At 56.4% G+C, this 15,819-nt stretch overlaps 1 protein-coding gene across 1 annotated transcript; it reads right to left on the reverse strand.

The window, feature by feature from the left end:
- Window positions 1-5,405: 5,405 nt before the first annotated feature.
- On the reverse strand, window positions 5,406-14,558 carry NT5M (5',3'-nucleotidase, mitochondrial). Its single transcript, XM_032989059.2, has 5 exons — window positions 13,828-14,558; window positions 10,424-10,524; window positions 9,876-9,936; window positions 9,364-9,478; window positions 5,406-9,166 (listed from the first exon to the last, which is right to left on the reverse strand). Exons 1-5 carry the CDS (start codon window positions 14,089-14,091, stop codon window positions 9,009-9,011), a joined length of 699 nt encoding a protein of 232 aa, XP_032844950.1. The 5' UTR covers window positions 14,092-14,558; the 3' UTR covers window positions 5,406-9,008.
- Window positions 14,559-15,819: the final 1,261 nt, after the last annotated feature.

Genomic DNA, 15,819 nt, shown 5'->3' on the forward strand with positions numbered 1-15,819 from the left:
CAGATGCTCTTGGAGGGCAGAAGACACCGAGCATTTCGGGAGAGGGATGTTTTGAAGGGTGTTGGTAGCTGTGGGTTGCGCCCGGGGCGTGGAGCTGGAAAACGCAGGGCAGCTGTTTTCCATGTCAATAAACACACATAGTGTAGCCAGGGTGCTGGTGGTTTCCCTAAAGACATGTTGTGTTGCTGGAGCCTTTGGGGTTTGCCAGCTGAGGGTGCCTGGTACCAGGATAAGCTAAAACTGCTTAATTTGGGGTCTCCAGTGCTTTTGTTCTTTAAAGATACCTGCTTGGTATTGCTCAGCAAGCAACATGCCTGCGATGCACGCTGCAGCGGGGTTTTGCTAACTATGGGGGTCCAGGCTGGGGGCTCAGCCAAGGGGCTGGAAACAAGTTTAATGCTAGCACAAGCAGGATGGAGGAGCAGAACCCCAAAAAGTCCTGGGGGAAACGGAGGTATTGCAGGGGGTTGAGCTGGGAGGGCGGACAGCCGCGGGCGGCAGCCGGCCGGCGCTGGCATGGCTCGGTTGGAAGCAAAGCTGCTGTCGCGCCTTGAGACGGTCGTGCAAACAGGGTGCAGGGCGTGCACAGTGTTTTTCTGCAGACTTCACTCTCTCCGTGGATAATTTGCAGGCAGGAGAAGAGGTAGATGAAAATATGGAGGATGGGAAAGGCCAACCCTCCGGCAAGGAGGTCCCCTTCCGTTTCAGAAGCAGAAAAACAGTTTGTCTACTCTTAAGCTAATATTGAAACCTTCGGCCCTTCCCCAAACATTGTATTTAAATTTCCCACTGCATATGAACTCATCAAACCTATGGATGGAAAACCCTGCTCAGCTACAGCACCGGCTAGTTTTCTCAGGCTGATTTATTAGGATTAGCGGCTTTTTTTTATTAAGTATAGATTTAAAAGTCTGTAATGATGGAATTTTTCCTCCTCTCTGGGCAGACGGGTCCTAACACAGAGCATGGAAGAAAGGGTCAAGTAGGGCTTACAATGAATTTTATTTGTTCTCCAGACAAAAGAGCTCCTGAATTACTTTGTCCCTGGCTGAGCACACCACATACCCCGCTTAAATCCCTTGCTGAGCTGAGCTGGACTTGCAGCTACATTGCAATTATGCAAACGCTTAAGTGCTTGGCTAAATCAGGGCCTTCTGCCTGCTCACTATCTCCAGGGCCTTTCCAAATTATCCCCCAGCCTGGCCACATTTTGGGTTCAGGATGGTACAAATGGTTCGGATAATGCTGATTTCAGCAAGATCCTCTAAGCTCAGGCTCAAGTTCACCCCGCACAGCTCAGGCTCTTGCTCCGTTTTGCTTTGTGGATAGCTTCCCCAGCCAGCTCCCACATCCCATCTCCACACCAGGTTGCCTTGTTAAGTGTCTGATTTTAATTTCTCTCAGTCAGGAGCCGGGCCTGAGCAATTACATAATAACGAGCTATTCATCCAGAGGGAGAGCGTGGATCTAGGTTAATTGGTCTGACAATTGAACCCGATCCTTTCTGGTTTTGCTCAGCTTTCCTTATTTTTCTCTCCTTCTGCACAATATCCGCAAAGCTCTCAGCCTTGTTAATTAAGAAGGTAACTTCACCCTGAGGGCTGTTTTGTTCTCCCCTCCCTCCTTCAAAAGCAAGAATAGAAAAAGCAGCAAGAATTAGCTAGCTTGGGATGAAGCAACCACCTCCGAGCAGGACGGAGCCAGTTGGGTCTGAAAGGGGTAAGACCATGTCGCGCTGCTGCTGGGGAAACAATGCTGCATGGTGACAGCAGGTGCTGTACCCGAAACACTCCTCCCGGCACGTTCAACACGGTCGATAGACACATCGCAAAGCTGGACGGTGTCAAAAACACTAGAGCCCCTAGGGCTGGCCAGGTGCTGGGTCATCACTGGGGCTGCGATGCTGCAAATTTGGGGGGAGAGATGCAGAAGGGTTTATGGCTTCTTGGGAACACGCAGCCCTAAAGGTTCGAGCACTTCTTAAATCCTTTTAGCCATCAAGCACTTCTGCCCTGGCAGCTGCAGGACACCAGGGCTGTCCAACATCGTGGTTGATCTTCTCCTCCCAGCTGCATCCCTGCTCCAGGACTGTGAGCTGGGAATCTCCAGGGAGGAGCTGCTGGTGGGACGTTGCTGGCAGGTTTGGTGGCTGATGGGAATGGCAAGCAAGATGGCCTCGTGCTCGGGGTTGCTGGTCACGGCACAGCATTGGGAGCTGGTTTTTTGGCAGCTGCAAGCCCCAGCCCCGCGTTGTGCATGGGCTCGGCCCCGGGGAGGCAGGGGGGAGGGTGGCAGGCTCACGTCTAAACGCAACGTGTTCCACTGGCGTGTTTGCTAACACAGTCACAAATAAACATTTTGCAGGATCTTTGCCAGGAGGACGGGGTTAATGTGTTTGGCGCCTCAAAGGACACAGGAAAGCTGATGCAGCCCATCACCATGGGCTCTGATCTGGCCCCCCCAGCACTGCTGGGCCAAGGCAAGCTTTATTCCTCTCTGGGGAATGCATTACTTAAATCCTTGCGTACAAATAGAGAAGCAAAGCCCATTAATCCTACCAGAAGGGAAGCGATATTGTGGCGCTGGGGGGGAAGGGGAGGGCAAGAGGAAACCACCAGAAACCGCCCGGGTTCCTCCTGCCCTCACCACCCCCTGGCTCTGCCTCCTCTGCTCCCCACAACAGGCTCCGGATTCAGGGTTAGCAGGAGGAAAAAAAGCAAAGTAAGGGCCTTGGGTCCTTGGGGGGATTTGGGGCTCTCAGGGACAGGATGAACAGGCTCATCCATGGGAGAGTTGTGGGGTCCTGGGGGGAAGCAGGGGCAGAACTGAGCAGGGAGTCGTGGAGGAGGAGGGGGGCTGCCCTGGGCTGTCGGGGACCTGAGGTCTGCCTTTTTTCCAGGGATATTTTCTATAATGGACCCTATAGACCTCTAGTTCCTCTTCTGACCCACAAGTTTTTCGTGGTTTTGAGCTGCTTCTTCTCTGCCCCATCCTGCTGAGGGGGGAGCGAGCGAGTGGCTGGCGGGGGCCAGCCCAGCACCTTTCCCCGGTGCCTGCAGCTGCAAGTGCTTTTTTAGCCCTGGCTGAGCTGAGCCCCCCGGGCTGCAGTGCCCAGCGGGAGGGATGCGGAGGGCGTTGGGAGCCCGGGCTGGGGGTACCCAGGAGGGCTGAGGACCGCAGGAGCCGGATCCTGCTCTGCGGCTCGGCTGGCAGCGGCGCGCTCCCACACGCGATCGCACAGTCCCCTCTAGTGGATATTTCTCCTGTATCGACACGGCTGTCCTGCCCACGGCGTGCAGGCAGCGCTGGGCTCCAGACCCTGGCCCCAAGCGGTCACCCCAGGGCACCATCCTGCTCCTCTCCTGAAATCAGACAGGGTGGCCCTGCGGAAGCAAAGCCCCGTCCAGCTGCCACCGTGGGCTGAGCCATCGCTGCCTCCACTCCCTCCCCTCCTGCGTACTTGGGTGACTCATCCTCACGCTGTCCCCTGCCCTGGCTTTGTCCCACAACACCCATCACCCTTGCGTCAGGGCTGGCCCCTGCAGCCCCAGCTCTCCCCCCTTCTCCCGGCTCCGCACTCGGCCAACATGAGAAAGAGCCAACAAACACCCGCGTGGTGACAGCTTCCGAGGGCTCCAGGTGCGAGCATCACTTGCTCCCACCCTGCCAGGTCCTGCGAGCTTGCTCCAGCTTGGACCGGGATGAAGCGGGCGGCTCTCGGGGTGGTCGCATCCCCACCCCACTCCGGCAGCTGAGGGGTTTCACGCGATGGCTGCCAGGAGGGCACCCAAACCTCCTGGAACTTTTCCGGTGAGTTTGGGCAATGCCCAAATTCAGCACCCAGCTGAGGGCAGTGCTTACACGTTAGAGGCAGCGTCTTTGTTTTTGAGATCCTTTCCTCGGCGGTCGGCAGCGCGCCCAGCAGCCTCAAGCCATGGGAAGGGTGCGAGGGGTCCCCACCGGCCCCAGCCCGGAGTGTTCCCTGTGCTCAGGGACAGGTCCAGGTCACTACCACCCCCTTTCCCCACGTCTCTGCCTCTGCCTGCCTCGGAAACTGTGCTCGTCACCTGGAAGATATGTGGTATCTGCAACCTGAGGCTTTTCAAGGAAAAAACAGTGTGGAGGAGTGGACGCAGCTGTGGACCTGCACATCTGCCGCACGCAGGTGGTTTGTGATGCTCCGCCAGCCCTCGCTTGGGCTGGTGGGGAGGATGTGGTCCCTCCACCTTGCTCCATCTTTTAGAGGGAAACACGTGGCCCTGGTCCCCATGCCATGGCTTGACAGCCCCAGCTCAGAGCAGAGCTGGTGTAAAACTTGCTGCCTCCGTTCATGTGCCGGGGAAAGGACAGCGTCTCCTCCGGGCAGACGGGACCTCCACCACGGGGTAAGGGTGGTGGGGAAAGAGGCAGCTGGGGCCCAACGCTTGCTGCCAGGCTTTGCAGGCAGCCCCAAAAAGCAGCTACAAGGGCAGAGAGGTGCTTGTTGCCCAAACCAGCCCCGGGGCAGCTTTATGGGCCCCACAGCAGCACCCAACCCAGGCTGTGCTGCCCGAGCTGGCAGCCAAATCGCCTCATCCCCATGCTGGCCAGGAGCCCCTGGGTGTCCCGGTTCCAGCAGGGCTGCACCACCAGCTCACGGATGTGATCCTGCTCACACCCCGTGTCGTGTCCTAGAGTGAAACCAGTGTCAGACCCACGCGTTCCAGAGCCGGCGCAAATGCCCCATCCTCCCTGGTGTCTCACGGTGCCTGGGGCAGGTCATTGCTTCCCACGGGGCACTCCTGGCACAGACCACAGATATGGCACAGATCACATTTTCCTTGCTTGCCAGGGGCTGAACTGTGGCAGGATTGGACTCGCTAATTTATCTTCCGAGTGCTTGCAACCATCTAGTGCAGCACTCTGAGCTGGAAGGGAAAAATCAAGCTATCTTTAAAGCCGCGCATGGTAGTGAGTTAATGCTGCACTGAACACCAGGAAAAAAAAAAAAAAAAAAAACCAAACAAATCCCATGCTTTGCCCCAGCATCAATGCTCGTTTCCTCAGTGCTGGGCTGATCCTGGCTACTGTGCTCAGGTCAAGGAGAGCCAGGGATGGGCCACTGCCTGGCTGGAGCATCCCTTCCCCAGAGCCCAATCCAGAAATGGGGATTTTCCCAGCCCCATCGGGATGGTCCTGCAGTCCTCCGGTCCTGCAGTCCTCCCTCCCCACCTTCGATCCTGGGTGTCTGGCAGGGTTACGGCATTGCTCACAGCATGCAAGCGCCGGTCAAGCGCAGGGGTCACCCATGGCATGGCCCCACGGCGGGCAGGGGAAGCCTGTGGACACTTGGCAGGCAGCGTGAGTGGATGTAGACCAGCCCACAGCAATGGACAAGGTACAAAATCCCGGGGAGAGCCAGCCCATGACAGCTTCAGCCCCTTTTATTGCTTCTGGTCTGTGGCCCAACAGGAGACACACTTCATGGCTCTATTTATTATAAAAGATGTTCAGGAAGCTGATCGCTACCTAAATGCACCTGTCTTTCTGCCCACAGTGACTCTTATCTAATGGGGTAATGGCACTGCTGGGAGCTGGTTTCAGTCTTTTTGGACACAGGGGCTTGCCCAAGCCCACAGGCGAACACCCCACCATCCCCATGCAGAAGGCAGAGCCACTGGTGGGAAACTGCAAAACCTGAACTCCATTTCTAGGAAGCTGGATGCCAATAAAACCCAGTGTTTATTGCAGTGCTCCTCACTGGCCTCGGTTTTATAGATGTGCATTTAAAAATAAAAGCTCTGTGCATTTTAGCTGGCCACGGAAGGGCCTGAACATTGAAAGGGTCAATCTGCTGGATGACAGGGAGTCACCCCCCAGCCCCGAGCTCGGCGGGTGCAAACAGGCCAGCTACCTGCTTGCGATCTCTGTGCGTCGAATCGGAGCCTCATGCATGAGAAACTCCAGCTGTGCTTTCAAGTATATTTGGCATGAAGCCACGTGGTCTCTCTGGTCTCACATGTCCCACCAAGGGGGAAAGACCTGCTGGTTGTCAGAGAGCCATGTCCCTCGGGTCCACCACAGCCTCGGGGGAAAAGGGCTGGTTTGGGCAGCCGTAACGACACGCCAGCTCCAGTTTTGGCTCAAGGATGGGCTGCCAGAAGGCTCTGGAGAGCTTGGGCAACTTATATTTAGGGCAAGGAGAGCCTGGGATGGGCCACTGCCTGGCTGGAGCACCCCTTCCCGGAGCCCAACCTGGAAATGGGGATTTTCCCAGCCCTGTCGGGATGGTCCTGCAGTCCTCCCTCCCCGCAATATGACAACTCATATTCAAATGGTGCTGCTGGGGAAAAAAAACAGCTCGGACCCCATGAGGCCACCCCAGCTGCACAAAGGGGCTGGCAGCTGGAAGGGCCAAGGGGTACGTGATGCTCAGCATCTCCGGGGCTGCATCTCAGGTGGGTGTGCATTGCAAACACCCCTCCCAAATACCACCCCCTCAAACACAGTGGTTTAAACAGGAAAAAAGAAAAAAAAAAAAAATCCTTGTGGTATGTAACTCCCACTGCCATGGGCCAACCATGCTGTCTTTACACACTCGCCCCATCCCAATAGACGGGACAGGTTTCAGAAAGACTGGAGGCGATGCAGGCTTCATCCCTGGCCCTGCAGCAGCCGGGGAAGGCACAGACTCAGAAGCCCTGAATTCAGTAGCCCCTCCAGGTCCCAGACATGGTGGGGGCCAACTGCCGCTGCTGAAATAGGTCATTTGTTGGCTATGTAGCTTTCAGCTCACATAGTTTTTTTCGCTGGCGGGGAGCCCATAGGAGAGGAGAAGCAAGCCAAAGGCATGAGCAGGCAGCATAGGGTGGCTAACCCCAGTCAAACCCTGGCTACCACCCCCGCCCTTGGGACTACGTGTCCCGGTGGGGAATTTTACTCCTGCAGCCAGCAAGTCCTCAGGTCAGGAGGGCAGGAGCGTGTGGTGGGATCCCGGACGGCGTGGGGGGCAGGCGGGAGCGGGGGCTGCGTGGCCTCTGTGGTGTCAGCAGTGACGCAGACACACGCTGGCCCTGACGCACCCGGCGCATCCCCGGGGCTTTGCCTGGGGCAGCCCAGCGCTGGTTCCCAGTTGGGATGGTCAGGATGTGTCTGCCTCGTGGCCCGTGTCGTGGGGAGCGGATGCCCGGCTCTCCCCAGCAGCTGGGATGTCTCTTCTCCGGGGCTGGGTGGGTCACTGCAGTTCAAGGCCGGGTTGGTGCAGGCTCAGGGAGGCAGGAAGGAGCCGGGCAAGGGAGGAAGAGGCTGTAGGGACAGCTATGCAAAAAACATCCCTCTTGGAGCTGCCCCTCGGTCCAAACGCTCCTTTTTCGGTGCCCAGCTCCAGCTTCCCAGCAGCGCTGGCTGCTCCCAGAGCTCAGCAACCCCTGGCAGCGGCGAGTGGAACAGACAGGCACATACGGTGCAGCCCCTTCGCTCCGGCCAGGTGGCCAAACTCCTCGCCACAGGGGTCCCAGCATGAGGTGAGTGTGGCCGGCAGCATGCTCTGTCCCCAGACATCCAGAGTCGGGGCAGCAGCGGAGCTGCAGGCAGCTGCAGAGCAAACTAACCCCATGATACAGTCTCACTGGCACCTCTGATGGGCTCCCCAGCCTTCAACGGCAACGTGCCCCCAACTTCTTCCCTTGTGGTACGTGAGGACTGGAAACAGCATCCACGGATGACAATCCTCCACCAGTGCAACTCTCAGCCTGCCCTTTGGACAGCCGTGGTGCCTCTGCTTTATCCGCTTCTCAGCAATGCCGTAGCTCCTCCACCAGCCCCACTTCTCCATGCAGCGACACCTTCCCAGGCAGCTCTGCACTGAAGGCTTTAGGAAGCTCAGTGGCATCAACCATCCCAGTGCCTGACCCCAGTGGGATGCAGCACCCAGGACCTTGTGCGTAGAACGGGGGTGCCCAGTGGATGCACACCCAGAGCTTTCCTGGCAGGTTGATGTCAGACACTACCAGGAGGAGGGAGATGGGGTGATTTGATCATGCAGCCTGCGTGTGCAGACCTTCCTGGCTTTGAAATCTGAGGAGTTACCGTCCGATCGCTGGCTGGCAGGGTGAGCCATGAGCTCCTGCAGGAACTGCCCGGCTCCCAGGAAGGGCTGGTGCTGGCACTGCCCCTACCCGCTCGCTGCCCCAGATATGCCGCCGGCGAGTGGCCCACAAGCAATGAGCAGGTGGGAGAAGAGCCACTCTCTTCATCCCAAATCAGCTCTGAAGCTGCGGCAGCTCCTCAGGGATGAGGGCAAGCGGAGATCCCTCCTGGCAGCTGGAGGAGGGCTACATCTCAGGTGTGACGGTGCCTCAGGGCTCTCGCCCCGGGGCCAGGTCCACTGGAGAAGTGGTACTGTCCCCATATCCCACTGCAGGGACTCTTCCTGCAGGGAAAAATGTAGCCATCCCGTTGCATCAGCTGCAAGGAACAGCACATCTGAGCTGGTGCAGGGAGCCTGGCAGCGTCCGCCTGCTCTCCCTCCCCTTCTAGCCGCCCCTCTCCCCAGACCTGGGCACCGACCAGGAGAAAACATCCCCCAAGGCAGCCCCCTGGGTATGAAGCCCTGCAAGAACGTAACAAAATGCCTGATCCCTGACCGTAAGGCTGAGAGGACAACGGAGAGCTGGTCTGTGCCATGCAGTCCACTGGACAAGGGCAGTGACATGCTGAGGGTGACCGTGTCTGTTAGAAATACCGGCCTGACCTTGCAGGGGGTGCACATGCAGCACAGAGACTCCAGAAGCCAGTGGGAAATGCCCCCCAGCCGCACTGTCAGGTCCACGGGGCCAATCCTGCTGCTGGTCCCTTGCAGCATGGCTGGGCTGGGGTCTGCTGTCTGGGGCTGCTTCAGCCTCCTCTTCCTCTCCGCAGCAGGGACAGCATCTGTCTGTCTGTCCATCTGTGGTTTCAGCCTTCAGCAGGACTCCAGAGGGACATGAGCTTGTGGCCGCAGCCCCGGGGCAGCTGCGGGAGGCTGGTGTTCAGGCAGCCTGGCTGGGTGGCAGGCGTTTGCTGTCCAGAATTGCCTTCCAGTCGTCGGTCCAGGAATGCAGCCTGCGGCTGGGGGGCTTGAGCTGCAGGTGCTTGTTGTGGCAGGCCGTGAAGAGCACGTGCTCCCAGCTGGGGTTCAGCTCAGCCCCTGCAAAGCAAGGAGGGAGGTCAGCTCTCTGGACAACTCCGCAAGACGCAGAGGTTGACCTTACTCCAACGTGAGGAGCCTGTGGACACAGACACCTAATGAGGGACAAATCAAGCAGGGAGGGACCAGCGCCCAGCGCCCCTGGGTACCCCTCAGGGCTGCCTCCAGCCAATCCTGCCATCCCTCACCTCCCTTACCTGTTATATCAGGTCTGTCATCTATAAGCAGGTCAGCAGAAACCACCGTCTTATCTCGTGTCAAAACGATCTGCTCAAGAAACTCGGGGCCGAAGTGCTTTTCCACCCAGGCATACTGGAAGGCAAGAGGCGAGTGGTGAGCACAGGGAAGGCTGATGGACGGGGCAGGGGCTGATCAGCGAAGCTGCAGCAGCACATGGCATGAGCCCTGGCCCCCACACAGGGAGGACATCTCAGTAAGTTCATCAGCGGGAAGGATTCAAATGTTGCTAGAGCACAAGTTCTTTTAAAGCCAAGCAGCTTTTGGTGCCGTGATGAAATACTAAGACCAAGCGCCTCAGGGCATGCAAATGGCAAAGCTCGGCCAACAGCAGAGCTGCTGTTCTGTGAAGATGCTTAGGAACTAAACTGGTGGGGCAATGAAATATTGCTGCTGTTTTACAGCCAGAGGCAGCTGCCTTTTTCTGGGAAGTGCAGTATGGGAGGGGGAGTTGGGATTCGGATCTGCTCACCTTCTCGTAAGGGCAGTAGCGGTACTTCTTGATGGGGCTTGTGCAAATGAACACGTCGGTGCTGCCACGAGGAGAAAAACAGGGGCAAAGTGTCACTTGGTGGCCCAACACACCGATCAGACCCTGCTCCCCCTTGAGCTATACCTGGCTGCCTCTGCAAGACCCCACTCCCTCCCTGAGCAGGCAGGTGCCCAGAGCAGATCCCCCATCACACACAGATCAAACCGGGGTGATTTCAGATACTAATCCCGCATCTCGCAAGATCCCACCCCCAGAATGTGCACCCACACCCATGGCACAAGCATGTTCCCCTTTTCACCACTCTTGCTAGGAGCAGAGAGCTGAAGGGAAGGGGCTGCACATGGCCGATTTTCTTGGTGACTGCTCTAGGAGTCAAAGCCCTCTCTTTTCTCCCATGCCCAGTGGGCTGGGAGGTATTTTTAATGCTGGTGGTGTATTCAGCGCTTCTGACAGGAGGTGGATGAGTCTGCAAAGCCACTGCTGCTTCCCCATCCATCCTCAAATACCACAGGCAGGTCCCTACTCACTCTGCCAAATTTGCCATTTGCTTCACAGCTTCCACAGCCCCGGGGAGTGGGTCTAGCTCAATGAAGAAGTTCTTGGATTCCCAGATGCTGATGGCTTTCTCCTGTGAGGGGAAAGAGAGCTGTTACTGCACAGGGCTTCTTGCTACTCTTCTTACACGTGCATCTTTTCCCACCCTTTGCTAGGACAGAGGATGGTGACAGTGAGAAAGGTGGAAAGGCTGGCTACAAGCCCCTCCTGCTAGCCCACTTTGCCACTGTTTTCCACCTACCAATCTGCACCCATCCCATACAACTTAGATCGGAGATGCTCTGGAGCAGGCTTGGGTTTGCCTGTGCAGCCTCAGACACAGAGGGAGCAGCATGTTCCTTCAAGGCAAAACACAAGAGATTGTCCAGAACCGAACTAAACCCCAGGTCTGCATCCAGAGGGGCACTTCCACGTGGATGTGGCTGACGTGGCCTGGTAGCCCTGCTGTAACATGATGCTGTTCAGCTCCAGATGCTGTCTGACCTATTTGTCTCAATCAGATCACTTAAAATAGCAGCTGGGCTGATCTCAAAGGAGAAAGTATATTATAAGATGAAATGCATGTCAGGATGAGTGCAGATGGTCTTCCTCGGGGATGCCTGGGCAAAGTCTACCAGGCAAATGCAGCATCTCCAGGCAAGGGTTTGAAACATTTAATATCCAGGTTGGCAGCTGGGAGAACGGAGCAGAGGGAGACCACAGGGAGTGAAATCTTGGGACGAGGGCAGAGTCCTGGGACTGCCTTAGATGAGTCTAGCACAGATCTAATAAACACCATCCCCTGCACCCCCTCAAACAGGTAACGGCTTGTCAGCTGCCAAGCAAAGCAATTATTTTGCACGGACACTGGACCCTCGGGGAGGAGAGCCTGGGAATGCTGCAACACAGCTGCAGGTGGAGGAAGCAGCCCCGTCCCAGCGTCGCAGCCGCGGCTGGGAGAAGTTTTGAAGGGAGCCCTGCCCTGAAGGATTGATCTTAATTTGGAGCACCTCTGTTTCTGTATTTGAGGTAAGGGGATAGGGACAAAAGGAACTTAAAGCCCATCCTGGCCTTGTATGGAGGAGCTGGCAGAGCATCAAGGGAGGAGAGAGCAGCCTTGGTGATGCTTGTGTGCTGATTCTTACAGCTCAGAGCAACAAAAAGGCTGGTTGCGTACACCAGAGAGACGTGCAGCTCCCTCCCACCCGATGAGTGGGAATCCAGTGGGTAACCACAACGTTTTGCCTTTATTACACCTGTACTGAGGGGAAAAAGCAGGCAACCATGAGCAACTGGGGCCTTGCTGTGAACTTCAGGCTCAGGGCAGCAATGCTCCAAACGCCGGGCTCACTCCGGGCGTCATGTTCTGCTTCATCCTGCTGGCTGTGCCAAGGCGCTGGCTGCACACCTTGCCTGCTCTCAGGATGATGGAGGCATGAACCCATCACATATTTGGGCACTGAGCATTTAACATGACATGCCAGAATCGAACCCTGTATTTCTCAAAAATTCCCAGATTGGCGTGAGAAGACCAGACACCCAACGTAAAAGGAGACACTACTCAGCTCAGCTGTTGCACTCTTCCCTTTTGCCTGAGCAGCAGAAAACATCGGTGGTTTAGAGGAGAGAAGAAAAACCTTCTTCATATATGTTCAAAATTAAACAGACTGACTCAGTGCAAGAGGGCCAGCAGAAATGCCTCCTGGCACCATGAGAAGAACAGCTACTCTAACAGTTTGCCACAGGGCCATGCAAACATTCAAACTCAAGTCGTTCTTTTTAGACCAGTGAGCACCGATGTTTTATTTTCAAGATATTGACTGTAGTTGCACAAGAGACATTTGAGAAATGTGGCCTGATGTAGCAAAGCACTTCAAACTGTGATGAAGTGTTTCCTTACAGCAAGGACTTCCATAGCGATTCTGCTTCCACTTATGTCAAAAAGCATTTTGCAATCAAGCTCAATGGGGGAAGAACTAAGCTCATCTTGAAGAAAAGACCCGCTTGGCTTCCAGAGCCAGAGTAACTCCCTGCGGCACTGCAGCCAGCACACTGCCCAGCAGATGGAAAAATCCCCCAGGCTGGGAATCCTACCACGTGCCAGGCAGGATGGACCCTCGATTTCCTTCTTCTAATCTCTCCCCACAGGCAATTTCCCTGCCGGTCCAGGCTCCCCACCATTCCAGGTCTGTGTGCTCGGCCTATTGCTGAGCTGTTGTTCTCCCTTTCAGAGCTGGGACCTTCAGCTTGTTGGACTCTTTGGCTCCTGTTTTCTGGTCTCCTACAGCAGGTCCATGGTGCTCTCTGACAAGGAGGGACTGGAACAGCCCATGTGCCCATAGCCACAGAGCAGCTCCTACTCTATATCCCTGGGCTGAAATCACAGGTTAAATCAGGGCTGCCCTGAAGTTGGTCTGTAGAAGTTTTGCTACTTGTTCAGGCCAAGGTTTTGGTGGTTTTACGTGATCACAGCAGACACAAGATGAGCTCACTTCAGTTAACACATCCAAAGTAGTTATGATCAAGAAAAAATATGAGTTATCATGCATTACCCCTGCCAAACTTTTAGCACCTGCCTTTCTGCATGAATGATGTCCTCCATTTCCATTTCATCAATCCCAGCTAGAGAGGACACGTTATTCCTTCAGCTCATCAAGCCGTTTATGACTTTGCCAGTGGCAAAAGCCCAAGATCTTATTCACATTCCCTTCCTTGTAGTCATCGTACCACTAATGACAAGAATACTTTTATCTGCTGTAACACCTTTCAACTAGTGCAACTGCAATCCGCAGACGAGACCACAGACATCCCATCAAGATTCATTGAATGATAAAGTACAACATAAAGAGAGCCTTTGCTTTTAGGCTTTAATTATTAAAATGAATACAATAATTTCCAGGCATGGGAGGGCTTTGGCTTGTTTTAAGTAAGCCCTCACATGAAGCATCAATTGCATGGTTTGCTCTCAACTTCTCTGCTGCGTCCCACTCCTCACATTGCTGTTGAGGAACTAAACAAGCTGTCTAAGAACGGTATCAATCCACACAGCTTGGCCAAATCAGACCTAGAAAAACACAGCTATGCAATTTGGGGTATTGTAAAACAAATGTTCTGAAAGATCTCCTTTCCTTGCGTCTATCTGAATCCACACATGCAGGGAAAATAAGAGACAGACGTGCATGAAAAATGCTGGATTTCTGGGAAAAAAAGGACCACTGGAAGCCCTCCTGTGTGCAGACCTGTACCTGGGTGGCAGTGGGAGCCCCGTCCAGCACCCGCAGCCCTCCCCAGCACTGCACCCACGAGCTGGGGGCCAGTGGGTCCCGTGGGGCCAGAGCTCCAGCCGCACGGTGCAGAGCGAACGAAACGCGCCGAGCCGGGGGATGCATAAACTCACACTCAGCTCAGGTCCCAGGCGCCCGTATTGCTCCGACACCCAGAAGCCCCTCCGGTCCTCCAGGGCAATGTAGGGTTTGTCGGGGTACCTGGCCCTGAACTTCTTGAGGAAGCCTCCCTCGAAGTCAGCCAGCACCCCGTCCATGTCCACCAGCACCCGCAGAGCCCTGCGGGACCCCACTGCGGGGCTGACCCCCCTGCCCAGCCCTGCGAAGGGGCCGCAGCGGCGAAGCCGAAGGTGCAAGAAGCTGCTCAGCAAAATCATGATGGAGGGGGTGCTCGGGGCGGGGGAGGAGGAGGTTGGGGGGATTTTATTTCAAGCACGCACCCTGCAGCAAGCAGGCAGCCCTGGCAAGCACGTCCCCTTGCAGCAGAAGGAGCGAGCAGGGGGGGATGCAAAGGGAATGCAACGGGGATGCAACGGGGAGCAAAAGGGATGCAAGGGGGAGCAGGGGGGATGCAAGGGGGAGCAGGGGGGCTGCGGAGGGGGTGCGGGGGGGATGCAAAGGCCCGGCCTCGCCCCCAGCGCCTCCTCCCCGCCCCATCCCTCCCTTGCAGCGAGGCGGCAGCCGCAGCAGCAGCGGAGGGGGGGTAGGTGGGGGGGGGGGGAGGTGGGGTTGGGGAGGAGGATGATGATGATGGGGAAGGGGGGGACCGGGGCCGCCCGGTACACGGCGGTGCGCTCGCCCCGACCCGGTAGTGCAAAACCCAGTTCCTCTTCCCGGTGCCTGACCGAGCCCGGGAGCTGCGGCACCGCCTTAAAGCGGCATAAACGCCCTGCGACGGCGCGGCTCCCCCCCCCCCCCCCCCCCGGCTTTAAACCCCGCTCCCTCCCCTTCCCTGGGGCCGGGGGGTGCCGAGCCCCTGCCTCAGTTTCCCTCTCAGCCTCGGGGGTACCCCACAGCGTTCCATCTCCCCTTGCCTGCTGCAGACCCTCTCTCTCCCCTCCATCCCCTGCCAACCCCCCCCGCTGCAGCCGCCATGCCTGTGTGGGTGCGTCTTTGGGGGCAAATGGCCGTGATTTGGGGTGTGTGTGTGTGTGTGTGTCATAAGTGACATGGTGATTTTTGCAGCTTGACATAAAATACATTTCGTTTCTACCCATCCATGGGGTGGGGGCACGCTCTGTCCAGGATTTCAGGCTGTGGCACAGCTCTGTCCCCGCTGGTGACAGGAACCCTTAAAAGACAATATCCAGACCCAAAAGAAGCGCTGACAGCACACCGTAAAGGACACAGAACCAAAGATCACTCTGGTCAAAAAACTGGGGGGATTAAAGCTACTAAGGAAGGGGGAGGCCTCTGAGTGTGACTAAGGGGATCTGGCAACTGCAGAGCTGGGAAAGAGATTTCGATCGAGGGCAATAATACGGCTTTAGCAGTCCCAAAATATTTCATCTTTCAATTCCAGAGTGTTTTCCAGTGGGATATATTGTCCTTGTTTCGCAGAAAGGGCAAATGAGCTGTAAAGATCAGGTGAGGCGGGGAAGGTCAGAGTGCGAGCAAAGGAAGGCGCAGAACCAGCAGCCAAGGCTGGGTGTCATGGTGAGCACCGAGATTCGGAGGGAAAACGCGTGACTTTTCACGTCAGCGCTTTGCTTTCGCGTGCATCGGAGGCGTTTTGCTTACTGCAAGGGACGGGATTTCGACGTAACTTGGAAGTTTCCGACTAAGCAGCAAGGGGATACGTGTATGTATGGGTGTAAAATTTAATATTTATTGCTGTGACTGCCAGAATGGTTTCCTTCCTCATGGCGTACTGGAGGACAGACGCCCTGCCTGCAGCAACTCGGGACCGCGTTACTTCGCCGCATCAGATCCTAAACCGAATTCACCCGAAGGAAGAACTCAGAGTGACGCAGCCGCCGCGTCACCCCCCTCGAAGGGGTGAAACCCCCTCAGCGCCCGCCGCCCCGGAGAGCCGGGACCCCGCTGAGGGCCCCGGGGCAGCGGGGCGGAGGGATGACGCCGCGATGACGCCACCATGACGCCAT

This window comes from Tyto alba, unplaced genomic scaffold (genome assembly GCF_018691265.1).
Source record: "Tyto alba isolate M040663 unplaced genomic scaffold, T.alba_DEE_v4.0 Super-Scaffold_28, whole genome shotgun sequence".
NCBI lineage: Eukaryota > Metazoa > Chordata > Aves > Strigiformes > Tytonidae > Tyto > Tyto alba.

Coding starts and splice junctions, on each gene's coding strand:
- NT5M (XM_032989059.2), bottom strand. CDS start 14,091: ATGATTTTGCTGAGCAGCTTCTTGCACCTTCGGCTTCGCCGCTGCGGC. Junction 9,479..9,875: donor GCTACTGCCCTTACGAGAAG/GTGAGCAGATCC, acceptor CTTGCCTTCCAG/TATGCCTGGGTGGAAAAGCA. Junction 9,167..9,363: donor TGACAGACCTGATATAACAG/GTAAGGGAGGTG, acceptor CTTGCTTTGCAG/GGGCTGAGCTGAACCCCAGC.